The 16,615-nt window shown below is 41.1% G+C and overlaps 1 protein-coding gene across 1 annotated transcript in view; it reads left to right on the plus strand.

The window, feature by feature from the left end:
• Positions 1-815: 815 nt before the first annotated feature.
• SYNE2 (spectrin repeat containing nuclear envelope protein 2) overlaps positions 816-16,615 on the plus strand; it is a gene marked incomplete at both ends in the record, with an annotated part of 173,278 nt that continues 157,478 nt past the window's right edge. Inside the window, 7 exons of the mRNA XM_080344595.1 lie at positions 816-894; positions 11,270-11,331; positions 12,294-12,389; positions 12,658-12,735; positions 12,827-12,919; positions 14,135-14,316; positions 16,001-16,197. Coding sequence (XP_080200721.1) covers positions 816-894; positions 11,270-11,331; positions 12,294-12,389; positions 12,658-12,735; positions 12,827-12,919; positions 14,135-14,316; positions 16,001-16,197 — 787 coding nt within the window. The remainder of the gene's footprint in view (positions 895-11,269; positions 11,332-12,293; positions 12,390-12,657; positions 12,736-12,826; positions 12,920-14,134; positions 14,317-16,000; positions 16,198-16,615) is intronic.

Raw genomic sequence — 16,615 nt, forward strand, 5'->3', positions numbered from 1 at the left:
AGGTTTATTTCTTTTCAAATTTGTTTAACTTTTAAGTTCTTAATAAAAATGAGTCTGTATCTAAGTATCCAGATTTTCCTGTGGGGGCAATTTGAACAATATAGCTACTGCAGAAACAGAAACAGTGTTAGACTTCGAAGAAATATGACGTATCGTTCACTAAAGTTGCATTAGAGATAGGAGAAGTATTCAGGGAGAGGAGAATGGAGGAGTTGCAAAAAGAAACTCCTTCATGGGAGATGAGGAGTAACAAAGGTACCAGACAGAAAGAGCAGTTGTGATTATTCTCATATGATAAGCGCTACTTTTTCATTTCACCTTAATCTTTGCAGATTCTGCCTAAATTGTTTCCATTCCGCAACAATTATCCAGACAGGAGGAGATATCTGAAAAGTACAAAGATTTAAAGAAAACCTTTGAGGTTTGGCAGCAAATAATCTGCGGAAGGCACTGGGAGCCTTTGTCAACCTGCTTTCTCAAAGAAAGCAACTGCGTTTGCATTTTCCTGATCCTAGTGCTTTTGTTTTCATGGCGAGACGAGCCATGGTTCATGTTGTGCGCTACTGATGGCCACTGGTAAAGAACAGTCAAGGGTCCAAAACTTGGATTCACGCAGTAAGAACAATTGCTTTATTCTGTATGGGCTAAGGAAACAGCCTACCAAGGGAAGAGAACCCAAAACCAAACGCCTATCTCAGCGCTGCACACTTGAGCGTCTTCGGTATAATCAGTTTTAATGTAAATGTGTACTGATTTTTTTTGTTTTTTTATCTTTCAGTTTGGAAATTGATTAACAAATCTCCACAGAATTAAAGATGGCATCACAACAGTCATCTCCTTCAACGGAGGAGCAGGCTTCCTCCGAAATAGATGATCTCCATCTATCACTGCAAGGTAAGTTACAGTAGCTTTCTGTGCCTTTTTAATGTAGATTTTTGGCAAAAATGTGTGACTGTACACAAGCTGAAGAAAATTCAGAGAAACCTGTTAAAACCAGCATTATGAGCAGTGTAGTTAGTTCATGTCTGTGCTTCATTGCAGATGGTTCTGTGTTTTATGAGAGATGCTTCAGGAGTTAAATCATAGATAGCAGCTCTCGTAGTACTTTCTTGTGGTATTTTCAGAGCTATTGCCTTTTTTGGTTGCTTTGCTATTTGGAATACATGCTACTGTAAACTGTTTACAAGGGAATCGCCCACATGAAAACAGTTATGCCATTTCATTAGTTTCCTTGTTTTCAATTTGCCAACAATTAGTTGGTTGCATTAAGCTCTCTTAATGAGGCTATTAAATAAAGTACTTTTATTTTATTATTATTTTATTATTTTTTATTATTTTATCATTATTTTTTATTATTTTATTTTATTATTACTTGTTTTTCTGTGCTTACTGCTATACCCCCTGCACATGTAGAAAGATAGCTTGTGGCCAAAACAACTAGAAAATTTTTGTGGCTTCTAAACAAATTTCTCTCAGGTCAGAGTCTTTCATCCTTCCTTGCAATGAGTTATAACTTGCTGATTTTTAATTGTTTCATTTTAATGGCAGCTACCTGGACAAATAAGCATTAATCAGTGGCCTCTCAGACAGGCTCTTGAATTGAACAGGCGTGTTGAATTTTCTCCTATAAGAATTTCCTGGGAAGGCTGATTTTCCTCTAAATGTCTTCATGAAAATATTAATGTTGGCTACCAAGGGGGCTTGTCCAGGCAGCAGGATTAGAACTGATGGAAAGCCCGTTTCTGATGTATTTAGAACCTGGTTATTCTAGGACAGCTTGACTAAGTCGTGTTCCCACACCGCTATTTCCTTTTAGCTCACTTGCAATGAAATTTATATGGTGCTTAGCGGAAAGAAAATATGTTTAAAACAGACGGTGCAAAAGAATATTCTGCCAAGTCACTTTTACGATCCATATTTGCATTAATATTTTCATTGAAGCCGTGTGTTTTGATGAGTGAGTGTTAACAGTGGTTTAAAGCCAAATGTCTTTATGGGTGAAGTTTCTTCCGTTTTGCTCCAGTATCACATTTTCAGGAGAGGGAGCGAAAACGAGCAGACAGGAGCTGGTCTGGCTGTTGCACTAAGCACAGCTTGTCAGACACATTTGTTGTGCCAGTCAAACTCAGCCTTCGGTAGGAAGAACGAGGTGGTTGTTGTAATGAAGTGGGTCTGGAGAACACTATCCAGCTTTAAGGCAGAAGGTGCTGAATTAAAGTTAAGTGCGATTTTTGGGATAGGGTTTTGTTTTGAAATGATCATACTATTTTCTGAAAACTCAGCTTGCTGTTTATGTTTGGATAACACTAAGGTTTTTTTGGTCAATATCTCAGTGAAAGAGCCCTGCTTATTAAAATTGAAATGACCAAATTATATTTCTGTGCTGTAATAATTGGAGCTCTTGGGTTATGCTGAAATGAACACACTGCAAATCTGAGGCCAAGCTGTATTTTCTTGACAGTTGTAAAACATCCAGAGACATCCCTCAGAAGTGACGTAGGCAATTTTTGTAATGATTAAAGATGCAGCAAATGGTACAGACATGTCCCGTGTGTGGAGCTGTGACACTGTGGCATCTGCTCGGGGTCAAACAAGCAAATGGCGACACCATTGTGATGAAACACCCTGACATGACAGATAGAAACCATTAGTAAATCTTCCTGCAGATCTGTGGTGGCAAAGGTCAAATAAGAATAATAGGATCACTCAAGGAAAAGGGCTTTTTCAATAATAGGAATCTGGAGATGAGATTTGCAAAACATCCAGCGATTTGGATTACTTTAGATCTTCAGGTTCACCTGGAGAAGTTTTAGAGAAATCTCAGATTCAAGGAATGGCCGCATATAACTATTAGAAAAGCAGCTTACTTTTTGGGTGACTAAAAATGGATGTAAAACTGGTTGTGATTTGATTTTCAAATTGTTAAGGTAAAGCATCAAGGAGTATGTCCAGTGTTGTATAATACACAACATAACAGAAGACACGCGTGAATAGTTGGTGCAGAAGAAAAAAGCACGAGTGAGATCCAGAATGGATTGCTCATATTTTATTCCAGATTTAAATTCTTAGTGATCCAGTCTTCTGTTGTTCCTTAAAGGTATCCAGTGATGTAGAGTACTTGTCTAGTCTTGTTAATTAGGACAAGATCAACTTAAACCCATATATATCTATATATCTATATATCTAGATATCTATAGATATCTATAGATATCTAGATATCTTTTCAGTTTTATATATTGATCTTTAACCTTTTCCAGTTTTCAAACTGATCGCCAGAAACAAAAGAGTAATAGTTAACCCTTCCTGCCCTGCCAAGAAAATTGAAATTGCTGTGACATTGTGTGATATCAGGACTTTGGCTCCTTTTCTGTTCTTTTTTCTTTCCCTCTGTCCTAGATGTTATAATAAAATCAAATCAGATTAGTAACGACATTATCTGTGCCCTGTCCTCCAGCACCTCTCTGCTTTTCTGATGCAGCACAACTTACAGTGGCTGCAAAGCTGTTTTATGTCCTTGCACGGCCACCTAAAAGTGCAGGTAAAAAGCCTGAAACTGGACCTATGGTGGATATATCTTATGGGGAAATATTTAAGAGAAGAGTTTCTCCTGCTGCAAACGTTTTGGTGAACAGAGGATGCTTGCCCGGGAGATGCTCTGTTGTGGTGCACGGGCCATCTCTGAAACTTGAAGTCACTTCTGCTGCAGCTACAGAGGGAGCAGACAGGAGCTCAGGGCTTGGCTGGCAATGAGCACAGGAGGAATAATTCAGGAGCCCTGTCCTGTGACGCCTCATCCCACAGCTTCCTTCCTAGCACTGCATTACAGGCTGGCCCTGTAGAAGCATCTAGCCTGGCGCTCGGCTTTCTGTAAATGGAAGAGGCACAGCTGGGGTCCAGAATTGTTTTCAGCTGCCTAAAATGAGGAGGCATGTCATAGAATCATTTTGGTTGGAGGAAACTGTTAAGATCATCGAGTCCAACCATAATCTAAATCTAACACTCAACCACGTCCCTAAGAGCGTCATTGGCACATCTTTTAAACCCCTCCAGGGATGGTGACTCCACCACTGCCCTGAGCAGCCTGTTCCAATGCCTGACAACCCTTTCTGTGAAGAAATCTTTCCCCATATTCAATCCAAACCTTCCCTGCTGCAACTTGAGGCCATTTCCTCTCCTCCTATCACTTGCTACTTGGGAGAAGAGACCAACCCCCTCCATGCTACAACCTCCTTTCAGGTAGTTGTAGACAGTGATAAGGTCTCCCCTCAGCCTCCTGTTCTCCAGGCTGAATGGCCCCAGTTCCTTCAACTGCTCTTCATCAGACTTGTGCTCCAGACCCTTCACCAGCTTTGTTGCCTTTCTCTGAACTGTCTCCAGTACATCAGTGTCTTTGTAGTGAGGGAGGTTCCTTCCTTTGCTGGTGAAGGGCTTCATGGTGATGTTTTGATAGCTGGTGGAGATATGACTACGTTTTATCAATGAGCCCGAGTGCAGGATCGCAGTGGAGGGAATGTGCAGCCCCTTGCAGATGGATGGTTACCGCAGAATGGGGTTTGTGGTGCTCTGGAGCAGGAATATTTTTTGCTTTCAGGATCTAAATCTGTTTACCTGGGGGAGGATCCAACCTCCACTTTCCCTCCCATGCACAAATCCTTTCCCTTTCTTCCGCAGGACGGCAAACAGACCCTGTGTATGGTATTTCCCACCAAGCCTGTGCAGAACTCAGTTTTCCCTTTTCTTTCTGTGCTTGCTGAGTTAATTCAGACACAAGAGAGTATGTTTTAGCTCTTGGAGTTTAGGGCATGTACTTACTCTTTCCCTGTTTAATTAACTGTAGGAGTCCTAATTTTTGGCTCTTGCTGGTTAATCCATGTGCATGTTACTGTTTATTACTGTAACTCAATGGATGATCATATAAGAATGTGGCTGCTAAGACTGTCTTTGAAGAGTGTTTAATGTTATAAGTGAATTACGCTGTTTTCCTGCACTTACGTCTAATCACTTATGGACGATTTCTCTTCAAGTGAAATTGAAAATACGGTGATATTGATACATACAGATAGATTTTTATTGTGCAGTTTATAGTAGATTGTACTCATCTCCAAGTAAAGGAGGATATCTCTTTGAAACCCGCTTAATTCACACAGGGGTCACAAAGACTACTAATTCGTACCCAGCAATTGTTATTTTTTCTAGCTGTATGCCTTATTTGTTGGGCTCGATATGTTATTACAGCTACACATTTTTTTCCCCTTTAACCATAATGTTCAAAAAAGCCTATTACATGTTTATTATGATTTTTCAAGGGTGACTTTTGCAAATGTAAAAGCTCCCATAGGAGCTGCACTGCAATCTATGCCCTGCTCATGCTGCCTGCTGCCCGGGCAAGGAGCTGGGCTGCAGTTCCTTGACTATGTGGCTTCGTGGCATGTGACGGGGCTGGTGGCACTGGAGAGGCAAACGACACATGAGACTGCCTAAAAAAAGCCCAGCCGTGGGTATTTTTGTCTGTTTCACATGCCTAGTGGAAAAAAATAGGTTGTATAGTTGTATAAATGTGTTCCCTGCTAGATAAATTTCAATTTGTTAAAGGCATTATCAGGTATGTAACTGTTTAAAAACACACATTAAAATGCCTAATCAGTAGATGGCTTCTGAGTCACCTGTACAGGGCACTGAAGGCCACTTATGTTCAAAGCCCTGCTTCACTGTGGATTTTCTTTAGTGTTAGAAAAGCCACTTAACGTCCTTATCTCTAAAAGTATGTTGATATCTAAATGATATGACTTAGTACCCTTAAGAATTTAATCTATCTGTGCCCTCAAGTGCTGCAGTGCCTCACGTCATGGGCTCTTGGGGCAGTAAAGACGGGGGTGATTTAAAGCTGAGATGCCCCTGGATCCTGGCAAGGAGAAGAGCAAAAGTGTTTGAGAAAGCCGGGAGGGCAAAACTCGGTGTAAACATGCTTCCCAAGTTAGCAGCGCTTTTGGTAAATTGGATAATTTGCTTTCAAAAGGAAAAGGAGGTTGAAGAGAATAGTGTAGAAGGTTCCCACTATACAGGCCTGGTGGTAGTCAACTAGGTGATATTTATACAATATTTGGATTTGAAAAGATCTATTCCTGTAGAAATATTTTCATTACCTTCATTGGGCTTTGGATAAACTTCTTAATCTTTACAAAAAATACTGTGTTTGTTTTTAGTTGCTTAACATGGTGTTGCTGAAGGTAAATGCTGGAAGTAACTTTTTCCCTCAGCTTTCCTGTCTGCAAAAAATGAAACTCTGATCCTGGTTGGGAGGGAAAGGACTGTATAAAGGGCTTGGGGTGAATTGCTCACCCTCTACCTGGGCTGGCAAGTATTTAATGGTTCTTCTGATAGGTCCTGTCATTTATAGTGTGTACCTGCTTGGTGTTTTAGTCCATACCATCAGCACTGTCTTGATGGAGCTCTCCCAGTTCCCCCTGCTGACCGTGCTTTGGTTCGTTTTGCTGAGCTGTCAGGGAGCGTGGAAATAGTTATTATGGATGAAACTGAAATAAATGCTGCAAGAAAGTACTGTAGTTATCTGCAGACATTCAGGCTAGCGCTAGTCCAACACAACCTTTCTTCTCTATATATGTGGTGGGTACGCTACGTCCTGAACACCAGCACTTTTTGTCTGCTGATCTGTTCCTGATGAGCTGCACTGCTTGCTACTGTAGACGTAGCCTCAGCTGACCTGAACGGTAAAAGGAAGCTATAAAAATATCATACACAAGAGGTAATTCCTTCTGGTGAAACAGAGGTGGGAAGATGACAGACAGGCTTGCGCTCATTAATTTTAAGTAATTGTTTTAAAAAGTTGAAAAAAAAAAAAAGAAGAAAGCCACAGAGTTGTAAATGGTTCACTGACAGTGATGCACTGGTCCTTGCAACAGAAGAAAACCTCTTTGCTGTTTGGCGGTGATGTTTGATAAGCGTTGACAGACTGGCTACATCTGTTCTGCTGTGGTTTGCTTCCCCCAGCTCCCTGCCGAGGGAGGAGATGGTGCTTTCCTCCGAGCTGCCGTCTCTGACCGTGGGAAGGGAAGCGCGAAAGGCAGCAGAAGAGATTAATTTTAAGTCTGACTTTTCTATATTGCTGTTAAATGAAGGCTGAGAGTAAAACCATGGCTGGCAGTGCTCCTGCCCTCCCTTCCTCTTCTTTCTGGGAGATTTTGGCATGGACGTTGTCCCTGCTATGTCCCCATGCTCCAGCGCTTAATGATTAGTCTGATTTGTTACACTTGTTAGTAGCTCATTGCTGGATAAAACAGTCATTGGCCAACAGTGTGTATTGATTTCTTGGCCAGCCTATGTGACAGGCTATTTCTATGTGTTATTGCTCCCTAAAGAGTTGTTCTGAAGATTAGCTTTAAAACACAGGGTGAAATGTGATAGATATTGTCTTCAGATAGATAGATATAGTCTTCAGATTAATAGGTTTTTATTTTGTTCTCTCAGATCCACTTTTTGCTTCGGTGAGTTTTGGCCCGAAGTAAAGGAAATGATCAGTTTTTTCTGATAGCTTCATATTCTGGGTCAGTGACATTTTGAAAACTAGGGCAAGAGAAAACCAAGGTCACTTAGAGTCATATAAAAAGGCCTAACAAAGAATCCATTCATCCTCATAAAAATAAAAATCCGTATTAATTAACCACGTGGTAGAGATAAGAATTTGAGAGCTTGATTAAATCATTAGCGCCTCTGAGCAGGAGAGTTGGGGGGAGCCAGGAGGGAAAACACAGCCTGAAAATTGCAGTACAACTGCTTGCCATGGTGCCAGAGGCACATCTGTACTGAGCTGTGTGTTGTATGGCCTGGAAGGGAACAGAGTGACTGCTGCACTACAGTCGTGGCAGGCATGGAGTTTTGTGACTGATTGACAATGAGATTTTTACATTATTATTATTTATTTGGGTAAGAAAATAAGCCACGTTGCAGCTGAGGCTGTGGCTTCTTGGAAGGCAGCCTGGTGGGTTGCACTAGGCAGTGGCTGTAGCTCGAGGAGGGTGTAGGTTGTGCTTAGGTGTGTGCAGTGAAATAAGCACCTTGTACTTTCGCCAGGTGAGACATTTGCCTGAGAGCTGCCCGCGTGAATCAACACTTGCAGTATGTAGCTCACATTGCATAATGCTTCTTCACATAAATATGCAGAGATTCAACCAAAACAAGACCAAAATCCTCATCCTAACCATCTTTCTGTAACCGACTCCAAAAACAAGTTCTGCAAATCAGTAGCAGTAGCCTGTGTTTGGAAAGAGCTAGAGCTGGAAGAGTCACTGGCGTCAGGCAGTTAATATTTGCTTTCCGTCCCTTTTCAAGTGCCAGGAATACCAACCTTGCCTGCCTGATAAAATTGAGTGTAGCTACTCAATAATTGCTCCTTAGGTAACTGGAACGACTCCTGTATGGGTATTCAACCAGAGGGTGTGGTTGGGTCCTGTGCTAACATGAAGCCATATCTCCATGCTATTTATGTCCTCCTTGTGAGTGTTGCGATGTTGGTTGGTCTATGTGGCATGCTTGCACTTATTTTCTGTCTTCCAAACAAAATAGAGTTCTGAGACTGCATTTTTGTCCATGTCTTTAGGACTGCCCTTATCTTACTGTTCATCATGATCTTGGTGATATTTAAAAAGAAGCATAAAACAATCCAGCAAGCAGGGGAAATCGACTGTTTCATGCTCTGACAAGATCATAGTATTGCAGATTAGAGGACTGTTGAAAGACATGTTGGCTACAGGATGCAAACCAGCCCTTGATGCAGATAATGAGTGAATGTTTTTCTTGCGGCTCGCCCGCCTGGTGAAGCAGAAGGAGGTTTGTGGGTTGGATTGGTGGGGTTAGGAGCTGGAGGCTGCGTTATCCTTAAGCTGCTTGCTGCGCTCCATGAGCTGATGAAGCTCTGTGTGGCAAGCCCTTTGGGCCATCTTGGATGACTGGGGTTTGTGTTTGCCAGATTCTCAGAGAGAAATAAAGTGTGGGACATTTTCTTCTGAATGGCATTGTCATGATCAGAGCAGTCAGGATGTTTTTTTTTCCCCAAGGGCTTGATGTTTTTTTGTTATATTTCATCCCGCCCAGCCTACAAAAACATACCTAACTATTGCTGAGTAGCTGTGCACTTGCCTTATGATGTCAGACTTGCCTTCGTATCAATCTTTTGTGCAAGAGCATCCTTTCAGAGGCAGATGAGATCACCTGCTCCCACCCCATCTCCCAGATTTGTCTCTTCTTGCGAAGTGATGGCCTGTTCGGGGTCTGCTGCTGCCAGTCCCATGAGGCAAGAGGATTTACCCCAGCGGGGACATGGGCAGCAAGTGCCCCCTCAGCCTCCTTGCTTGCCATCTCTGCCCCATCCCTGGAGACAGTCAAGGCCAGGCTGGATTGGACTCTGAGCAACATGATCTAGTTGAAGATACCCTGCTTATTGCATTGGGTTGGACTAGATGACCTTTGAGGGTCCCTTCCAACTCAAACTATTCTGTGATTCTATGATTTCCTTCCAGGCCTGGGCTGTGCTCACTGCTCTAAAACCCACTGATGCCATGGTGGAGGGCACATACTTTCCTCTCCTGTCCTCCTGGCAGGATGTTGGGCCAGCATCCCATCCCATCTGCTTCCCCACATGCAGGAGCTTGGGGACTCTGTGTTGCCATGACCCCAGTGCCCAAAGCCCCTTGCCCGTAGCTGTAGATGGAGGGGCTGGCATCACCTCAGCCCTCAGAGGGAAAGGGCTTGGATGGCCATGCAAATGGCACAGGTCAAAGATGGTTCTTTGGATGACCAAAACCTCAGCTTTCCTAACTGTATAATCTTGCCCTCCCTCAGTTAATAGTCTGTTGTGCTTTGTAATGTCTGGGCTATTAAAAACCAATGAGGCCTTTTGGGTTTTTGTTCAAATGGGGAAGAGGGAGGGGGTGACTGCCCTTTCACAGCTCCAGGCAGGCTCCTTGTTGCGGGGGGGGGAATGCTGCTTTTTGGCCTGTTTATTGGGGAAGACGACTCCAACTCTTTCAGTCAAAACTAATGCAGAAAGGGAGAGAAGAAGGAGTTTGTGTTCATGCCTGCTCCCACAAGCTGTTGGGATGGCCACCAGCAGCAACACCTCTGCAGTGGTGAGGCCCAAAAGGCCATAAACTCAGGAGCCAACACCTCTTGCTGTTCACTCACATCTGTTTACAGATGATCAGCAAGGACATATGGTTTTGGTGGTGGGGTGTCTTGGGAATGGAGTGTATTTTTGGGAGGGAGCATGGGCTTGGAAATCACATAATCCACTGGCCATGACAGGAATGGAGCTGGGGAGCTGGTCTGGTCTGCCTCTGCTACTCCTGCTCTGCTTCACCTTTCCGGAGAACTAGCCTTTTCCTCATTTCTGCTGCCCACAAGCCATGAAGAAAGGCTTTCCCCTGTCTCGACCTGTACTCTGATGTGATAAATTATTAAAGTATTCCGATTTTTCAAATGTGGGCTTAAACAATTTCCCATCTCCCTTCACAACCGCTGGTTAGCAATCACTGCATGCCAGCCTGTGGGACCTGGGTGAAGAGCTGGGGCTCTGTGTGACCAGGTCCCGCTTTGAGTCCCATTTCACCATCTTTTACTGAGGCACAAGTTCAAGCCCTTCCTTCTTCCTCCCTCCTATTTGAAGAACCTCTGTGCCCCTGTTTGGCTGGATCAATGGTCTGTGTACCCCAGGGAGGGTCCAATGCTGAAAGTGTTGCTATTAGAGGATATATCCCCTGATGACAACCTAATAACTCTCCCCGGCCCTTCAGTTAGCAAGACATCCCATTGTGTGGCTTCACCTACAGATTTGTGTTTATCACCTAACTTCAGCCTCCTTCCTGGTCTCATCACCCAACCCCATGCATAGACTTTCCTGAATTTCAAGAGTGGATCTTGTACTGATGATGGCCTTGAGTCTTTCAAGGAGCGTTTAGGAATGGCTGGAGTTATGTTAGATTTGCATTTGCTAAGCTTTTGAGAAAACCTTTATTAGCCACTCTTTGCTGCATCCAGTAGAAGTACGCTTGATGGTTGTAGAGGACCTTGTAGTATCAAGTATTCAAGAGAATATCAGCTCTAAAATAAGACTTGAGAAAGTCTAATACTTATTTGTGTTCTAATATGTGGAAGAACAGACCTTAGATTTTAGATGAGCGCCATGTATCTTTTTGAGAAAAAGAAATAACACCAGATAATTTGTTCCATAAACTTTTTTTGTTTGTTCTTCTCCCAGTGCAGCGAGAGTTTACACAGAAGAAAACCTTCACTAGCTGGATAAATTCAATACTGGCAAAGGTAAGAAAGGAATTCTTTAGGAAAGACATGCTTTTTGCCTTTTTGATTCGGATGTGCTGTATGGAGATGAAATTTTTTAAGAGTAAACAAATATAATATAAGAGTTTAGGTACTGGCAGGGAAAAGTAGCTCCTGGAAAGCATTTGTTTAATAGGTGTGGTAGCATTGTATTGGTGATGGTGCATAGACATTTTTAAGAGACAGTTTATAAGCAGGTGACAGTATCTTTCTAGCTGATGTGCTAAAACATACTTGTACTGAATTGTGGCACACGTCTCAGGGTTTTATGAGGTTCTGTATTTATGATTTGTTTTACTGTGTTTAGGTAAGTAGTATTCTATTATGCAACCCAAGAACATGCGTTTAATGGAATGACCTAAGTCACTGCTAAGTATTAAGACAAACCACATAGTAATGTAGCTGCTCTTTAAACTTTCACAGCAGCTTGTGCAGCATGTGCTGGGGTTCTGATTTACTTGGGTGAAAAAAAATAATCTTGTTTTGGTTCCCCCTTGAGCAGAAGCTGCTGAACTCATGGTAGGTTAGTTGTCCACAACTGGGTGAAAAGAGTGAGGGTTTATTCAGCCATGTATTCAAATTTGTACTTGGGGTACATTGATTAAAAGGTCAAAGTATGAATTAACTGCTACTCAACTTTCCCTTTTTCAAAGTTGTGGGTTTTGTTTGTTGGTTTTTCCTCCACATGCCTCCTTGAAAAGTGTAAATACTTGGAAATGAGGGGTAAAATTGCCCATATAAAACTCAGAGGCAGGGCAAAGGGGAGTGCAATACAAACATAATAATGGGTTAAAAGAAGAAGAATATGGCCAATTAAATTCAGGATTTATTGAAAAAATAAAGGATCTAAGTATTTTTGAACAGAGTAATAAGTGATATTTTGTAGTCTGTTGAATTCAACATGACAAAAGGTGGTTTGACAAGCACCGAAATTTATTTTGCAGCATACACCTCCTTCTGTTATCTCAGACCTATATAAGGACATACAGCAAGGACATTTGCTTTTGGATCTGTTGGAAGTGCTTTCGGGTCAACATCTGGTAAGATAGAGTAATAAAAATATTACCTCAATGCTTCATCAAATCTTGCAAAGATTTCTGGGTATGCTTAATTGTAAGCATATGAATGGTCCCTCTGGAATCATAGACCTGTTTGAGAGTAACTTATTCTTACACCATTGACACTGAAACATGCCGAAATAAGTTTATCTGAAGTAATTTGTGAATCTTTGTAGGACTTACTGTAGCAAAATATAAAATAAAAATAATTTTTACACTGAGGGTGTAATCTGTTCTTTTTGCTTCACAGCCACGGGAAAAAGGATGTAATACCTTCCAGTGCAGAAGCAACATAGAAAATGCTTTGACATTTTTAAAGAGCAGATCAGTGAGTATTAACTTCAAAACTTACAACTAAAGCCAGTTTAGCTGGTGGAAAATTTTCTTTGTTAACAATGATCCTTTTTTTTTTCCCCTAGCTCAAGCTCATAAATATTCATGTTGCTGACATTATTGAAGGAAAACCTTCCATTGTGCTTGGCTTGATTTGGACAATTATATTTCATTTTCATGTAAGTATTTCAGCAATGTAAGAGAGTTTTATTAGAGGAAAAAGCGCAAAAATGTGTTGACTTATGTGGCTGCCAAATTAGATGAATTAGTGCAAAGTAGAAGATTATTTTCTGACGTGCTGAAGTGACGGCTCAGGGAGGAGACGCACCACTGAGTCTTGCCCGTGTCTCTGAGCTGCTTTACCAATGCAATGGTGGCATTACAGCCTGATGAACAGTACCTACCTGCAAATGATAGGAAGTAAAGATATCAAGAATTCTTTTTTTTGAGTAACCTGTTAAAAAAATAGGCTAAACTTTGCCTAGCTGTATAAGGCCTGTAATAAATAAGCTCCAAATAGTGCGAAGTGGCTCGCATGCATCTCCCCCAGGGGCAGCCCCACTCTTCAGTGTTGGCTGTGCTCACAGTGTGTAATTCTTGCTATTGTTTTTTTTCAATAGCAGGTGCCTGAAATAACATGAAGGCTGTCATACTGATGTTTCTTATGCAAGATACTGAGCATGTTTCTTGCATGACATTAGGTTATGGGAGGAGGGGTGTTTGAAAGCTCAGGGTCTTGCTTTGATCATGTCGTGGGAATGTAGAGGATGATGGAGACAAACTGTCTTCCAGCAAGAACCCAGCAGTGAATTAACATATGGGCACTGGGGGTAAACTGGTGACTGAGGCTCAGGAGAGAGCCAAGAAGCAAAGTTCTTCAACAGTTTTAGGTGTAGCCTGCGTTTTTCTTGGCAAAGGTACTTTGGTGCTGAAGGTTCTTGTGCGGCACATAGCTGTATTCAGTGTATTTTTACCTAAACCAAGCTTCTCTAACCAACAATAGATCTCTGAGATCTGTTGAGTATATAGAGGCAAACTCTGAGCATGCCTAATTCAGGACATTGTTTTCAGTAGAAAACACAGCTGCCACCAGCTGCATTTGCTACTAGGAGGAGTAGGAAAGTGCATTAAGTGACAAGGTTGCTTGGTGCCAGTGCTGTTACTCACAGTATAACTTTAATTCTTTAGGTGAATGTTTCCTGCCAAAAAATGACCTAAAGACGGGAATTCAGCATGAAATAGTTAAGCTTGAATGTATAAAAACCCCTGATGTGATCTTTGGTGGCAGGGGAATTACAGCTGTGATTGGGTCTCTCTAATTCTGTTTTTCTGCCATTGATGTTCTTGGTAATTTTTCACTGAAGCCTGATTAACAATCCCATCATCTCTGATAGATTGAAGAACTTGCCAGGACACTTGTTTGTACCTACAATCAGCCTTCACTTGATTCTTCAAGTGCTGTTGATTCTTCTCCAAAGGCGAGTCGATCAGCTAAAAAAAGTGCTAAAATTAAGGAACGGTGGAAGATGTCAGCTACAAAGGCTCTTTTGCTGTGGGCAAAAGAACAGTGTTCACTGTAAGTTCCATCCAAGACTTATAAATAATACGTTATACATTATATTTACTACTTTCCTCTGAACAGCGTGATATTTTTCCGCTGGTGGTTTGTTGTTGTTTTGCTGGTTTTTCTTTTTTGGTTTTATTATTTTTTACATAACTTAGTGACAGTTTAGCAGAAAATCCTTTAGATTTCCAGTGGTGTTATTGGTACTTTTAGCATCTATCAGGCCCTAAATGTTTTGACGTGAGCCCTTTAAATATAATAGAGTGAAGCTAGTCCTACTAATAAAATACCACCATGTAAATTGAATTGTTTGGCTTTGCTCTTTTAGGGGCTTCTTTGTGATAAGTCTAGTGGAATGTTTACATGATCTGCTAGTTTTAATCCTTGTGGTTGGCACTGGTTAACAAAGTTTCAATAAATTTTTTTAATGGAAAATATAGGATTTGTGGGATTCCTACATCTCATGTCTTTTTTTTGTCAAAACACCGCATGATCCCCAAGAAGGACCCTAGTGAATGTAAGAGGTCCCAGTCCCCGGTTCTAACAAGAAATTTTCTTATGCTTGATGTACAGATAGCTCTGTTGATTTCAGTGGGGATATTCACAGCACATAATCTGGAGCAGATACAGATATTTCTTGCAAGGGAAAGGCTTTACATTTTCTTCAAGGGCTACTGCTTCACGCCAGGACGTTTCAAATATGTTTTACAATAATGGCAACTCTTTCTCTCCAGCTATGTGGTTGCCCTAAGTTCTAATAATATCCTACTAATATTCCATGTTGTTAGCGGGGGATAAAGACACTTTCTGCTGAAAGAATGTTTTCAGGCACTGAAGTTTCCATTCTAGCTGTGTTTTAAGTTTGATTAGCATGTAAAAACCAGCTCTTTGTCCATTTAATCTTCCTTTTTCATTTGCTTGTTTTTCTTTTTCAGCAACATTGTTGTCTGTTTTATAGCATCCTTTCTGAACTGTGATCACGTTGAGTCATTTTGTTATCAGTGAATGCTATAGGTTTTGGTAAAAGAACAAATCTTCTAAGTCGTGGCCTATTGTTTTGTAACTAACTTTGATCACCTGAAACCCCACATTTTTACCATGCTGTAATATTCTCCTAATACATGAGCTGTTTCTGGAGAGCTGTCCCAGAATTTACCATGGTTCACAGAGTTCTCTGGACACTTTGCAACACTGTTCAGGCACTGCTTCACAGAAGGTGTTTTAAGGACACTAACTGAATAAGAGAAAAATAACATCTCCATTTTAAGGTTAGGATTTTCTAAAATGCCAGAGGTGATTCCAATACTTGGTGCCCTTACAGACAAATACATGCATGCTCTTCAGTGCTCTGCTTGGTTTTTTTCCGTCTCATAGAACACACAGATATTGAACACAAAAGTGATGTTCAGAAAGGATATTGGATCAGCAGGGCTTTATCTTCAGAATGCAACATAAGACAAAAACATTGAGTAATTTTGTGAAAATAGTAAAAAATATATGTAATTGTAGTGTTTGGTGGTACCGGCTGTATTGTCTGACGCAGCTTCTCCAGAAATTCAACGGCATGGTGCTCTATAACTCCTTAAGTTTGGTTCATACCCCATTTTACTGAATTTATATTTTATTTCTAAGTTTGTACTTAGGACATCTGAGGAAACAGGCTATGACATTTTGTTTCTAATCATTTTTGGGACAGACACGGCTCTATCAATGTGACTGACTTCAAGTCAAGCTGGCGAAGCGGTCTGCCATTTTTAGCCATCATCCAAACCTTACGACCAGGTCTAGTTGATTTGGAGAAGGCAAAATGTAGAAGCAATAAAGAAAACCTGAAAGAGGCTTTCCGAATTGCAGAACTGGAGCTGAATATTCCACGGCTTCTTGAACCTGAAGGTAAATTATCTTCTATTTTTTGTCTTTGTTGTCAGGAGTGTGATCAATATAATCCTATATGTGTTGACTTGTAATACAGGAAGTAAGGCTGTGCTTAAGGTTGAAATGGAACATTGATCCTTACTGTAATGCTCAGAGCTCAGGTTCTTTATTTTATAATACTGACTGTACTTAGAATTTGTAGGATTTTTGAATTGGCAGCAAACGCAGGAACAATATGCAGAAAAAGAACATGAGGCTTTCCTGTTCGTGGGAAAACTTGTTCATTGGTTCATCGTGCTGTATTAAAATATTCCCAAGGAAAAAAATGTTCATTACATATTAATTTCTGGCAATGGTATGTTAACTGAGCTGCTGCAAAATAAATATGTTTATGGTAATGTGTTTTAATAACTGTAGTATAGCATGTAATTATGTG

This window comes from Nesoenas mayeri, assembly GCF_963082525.1.
Source record: "Nesoenas mayeri genome assembly, chromosome: 5".
NCBI lineage: Eukaryota > Metazoa > Chordata > Aves > Columbiformes > Columbidae > Nesoenas > Nesoenas mayeri.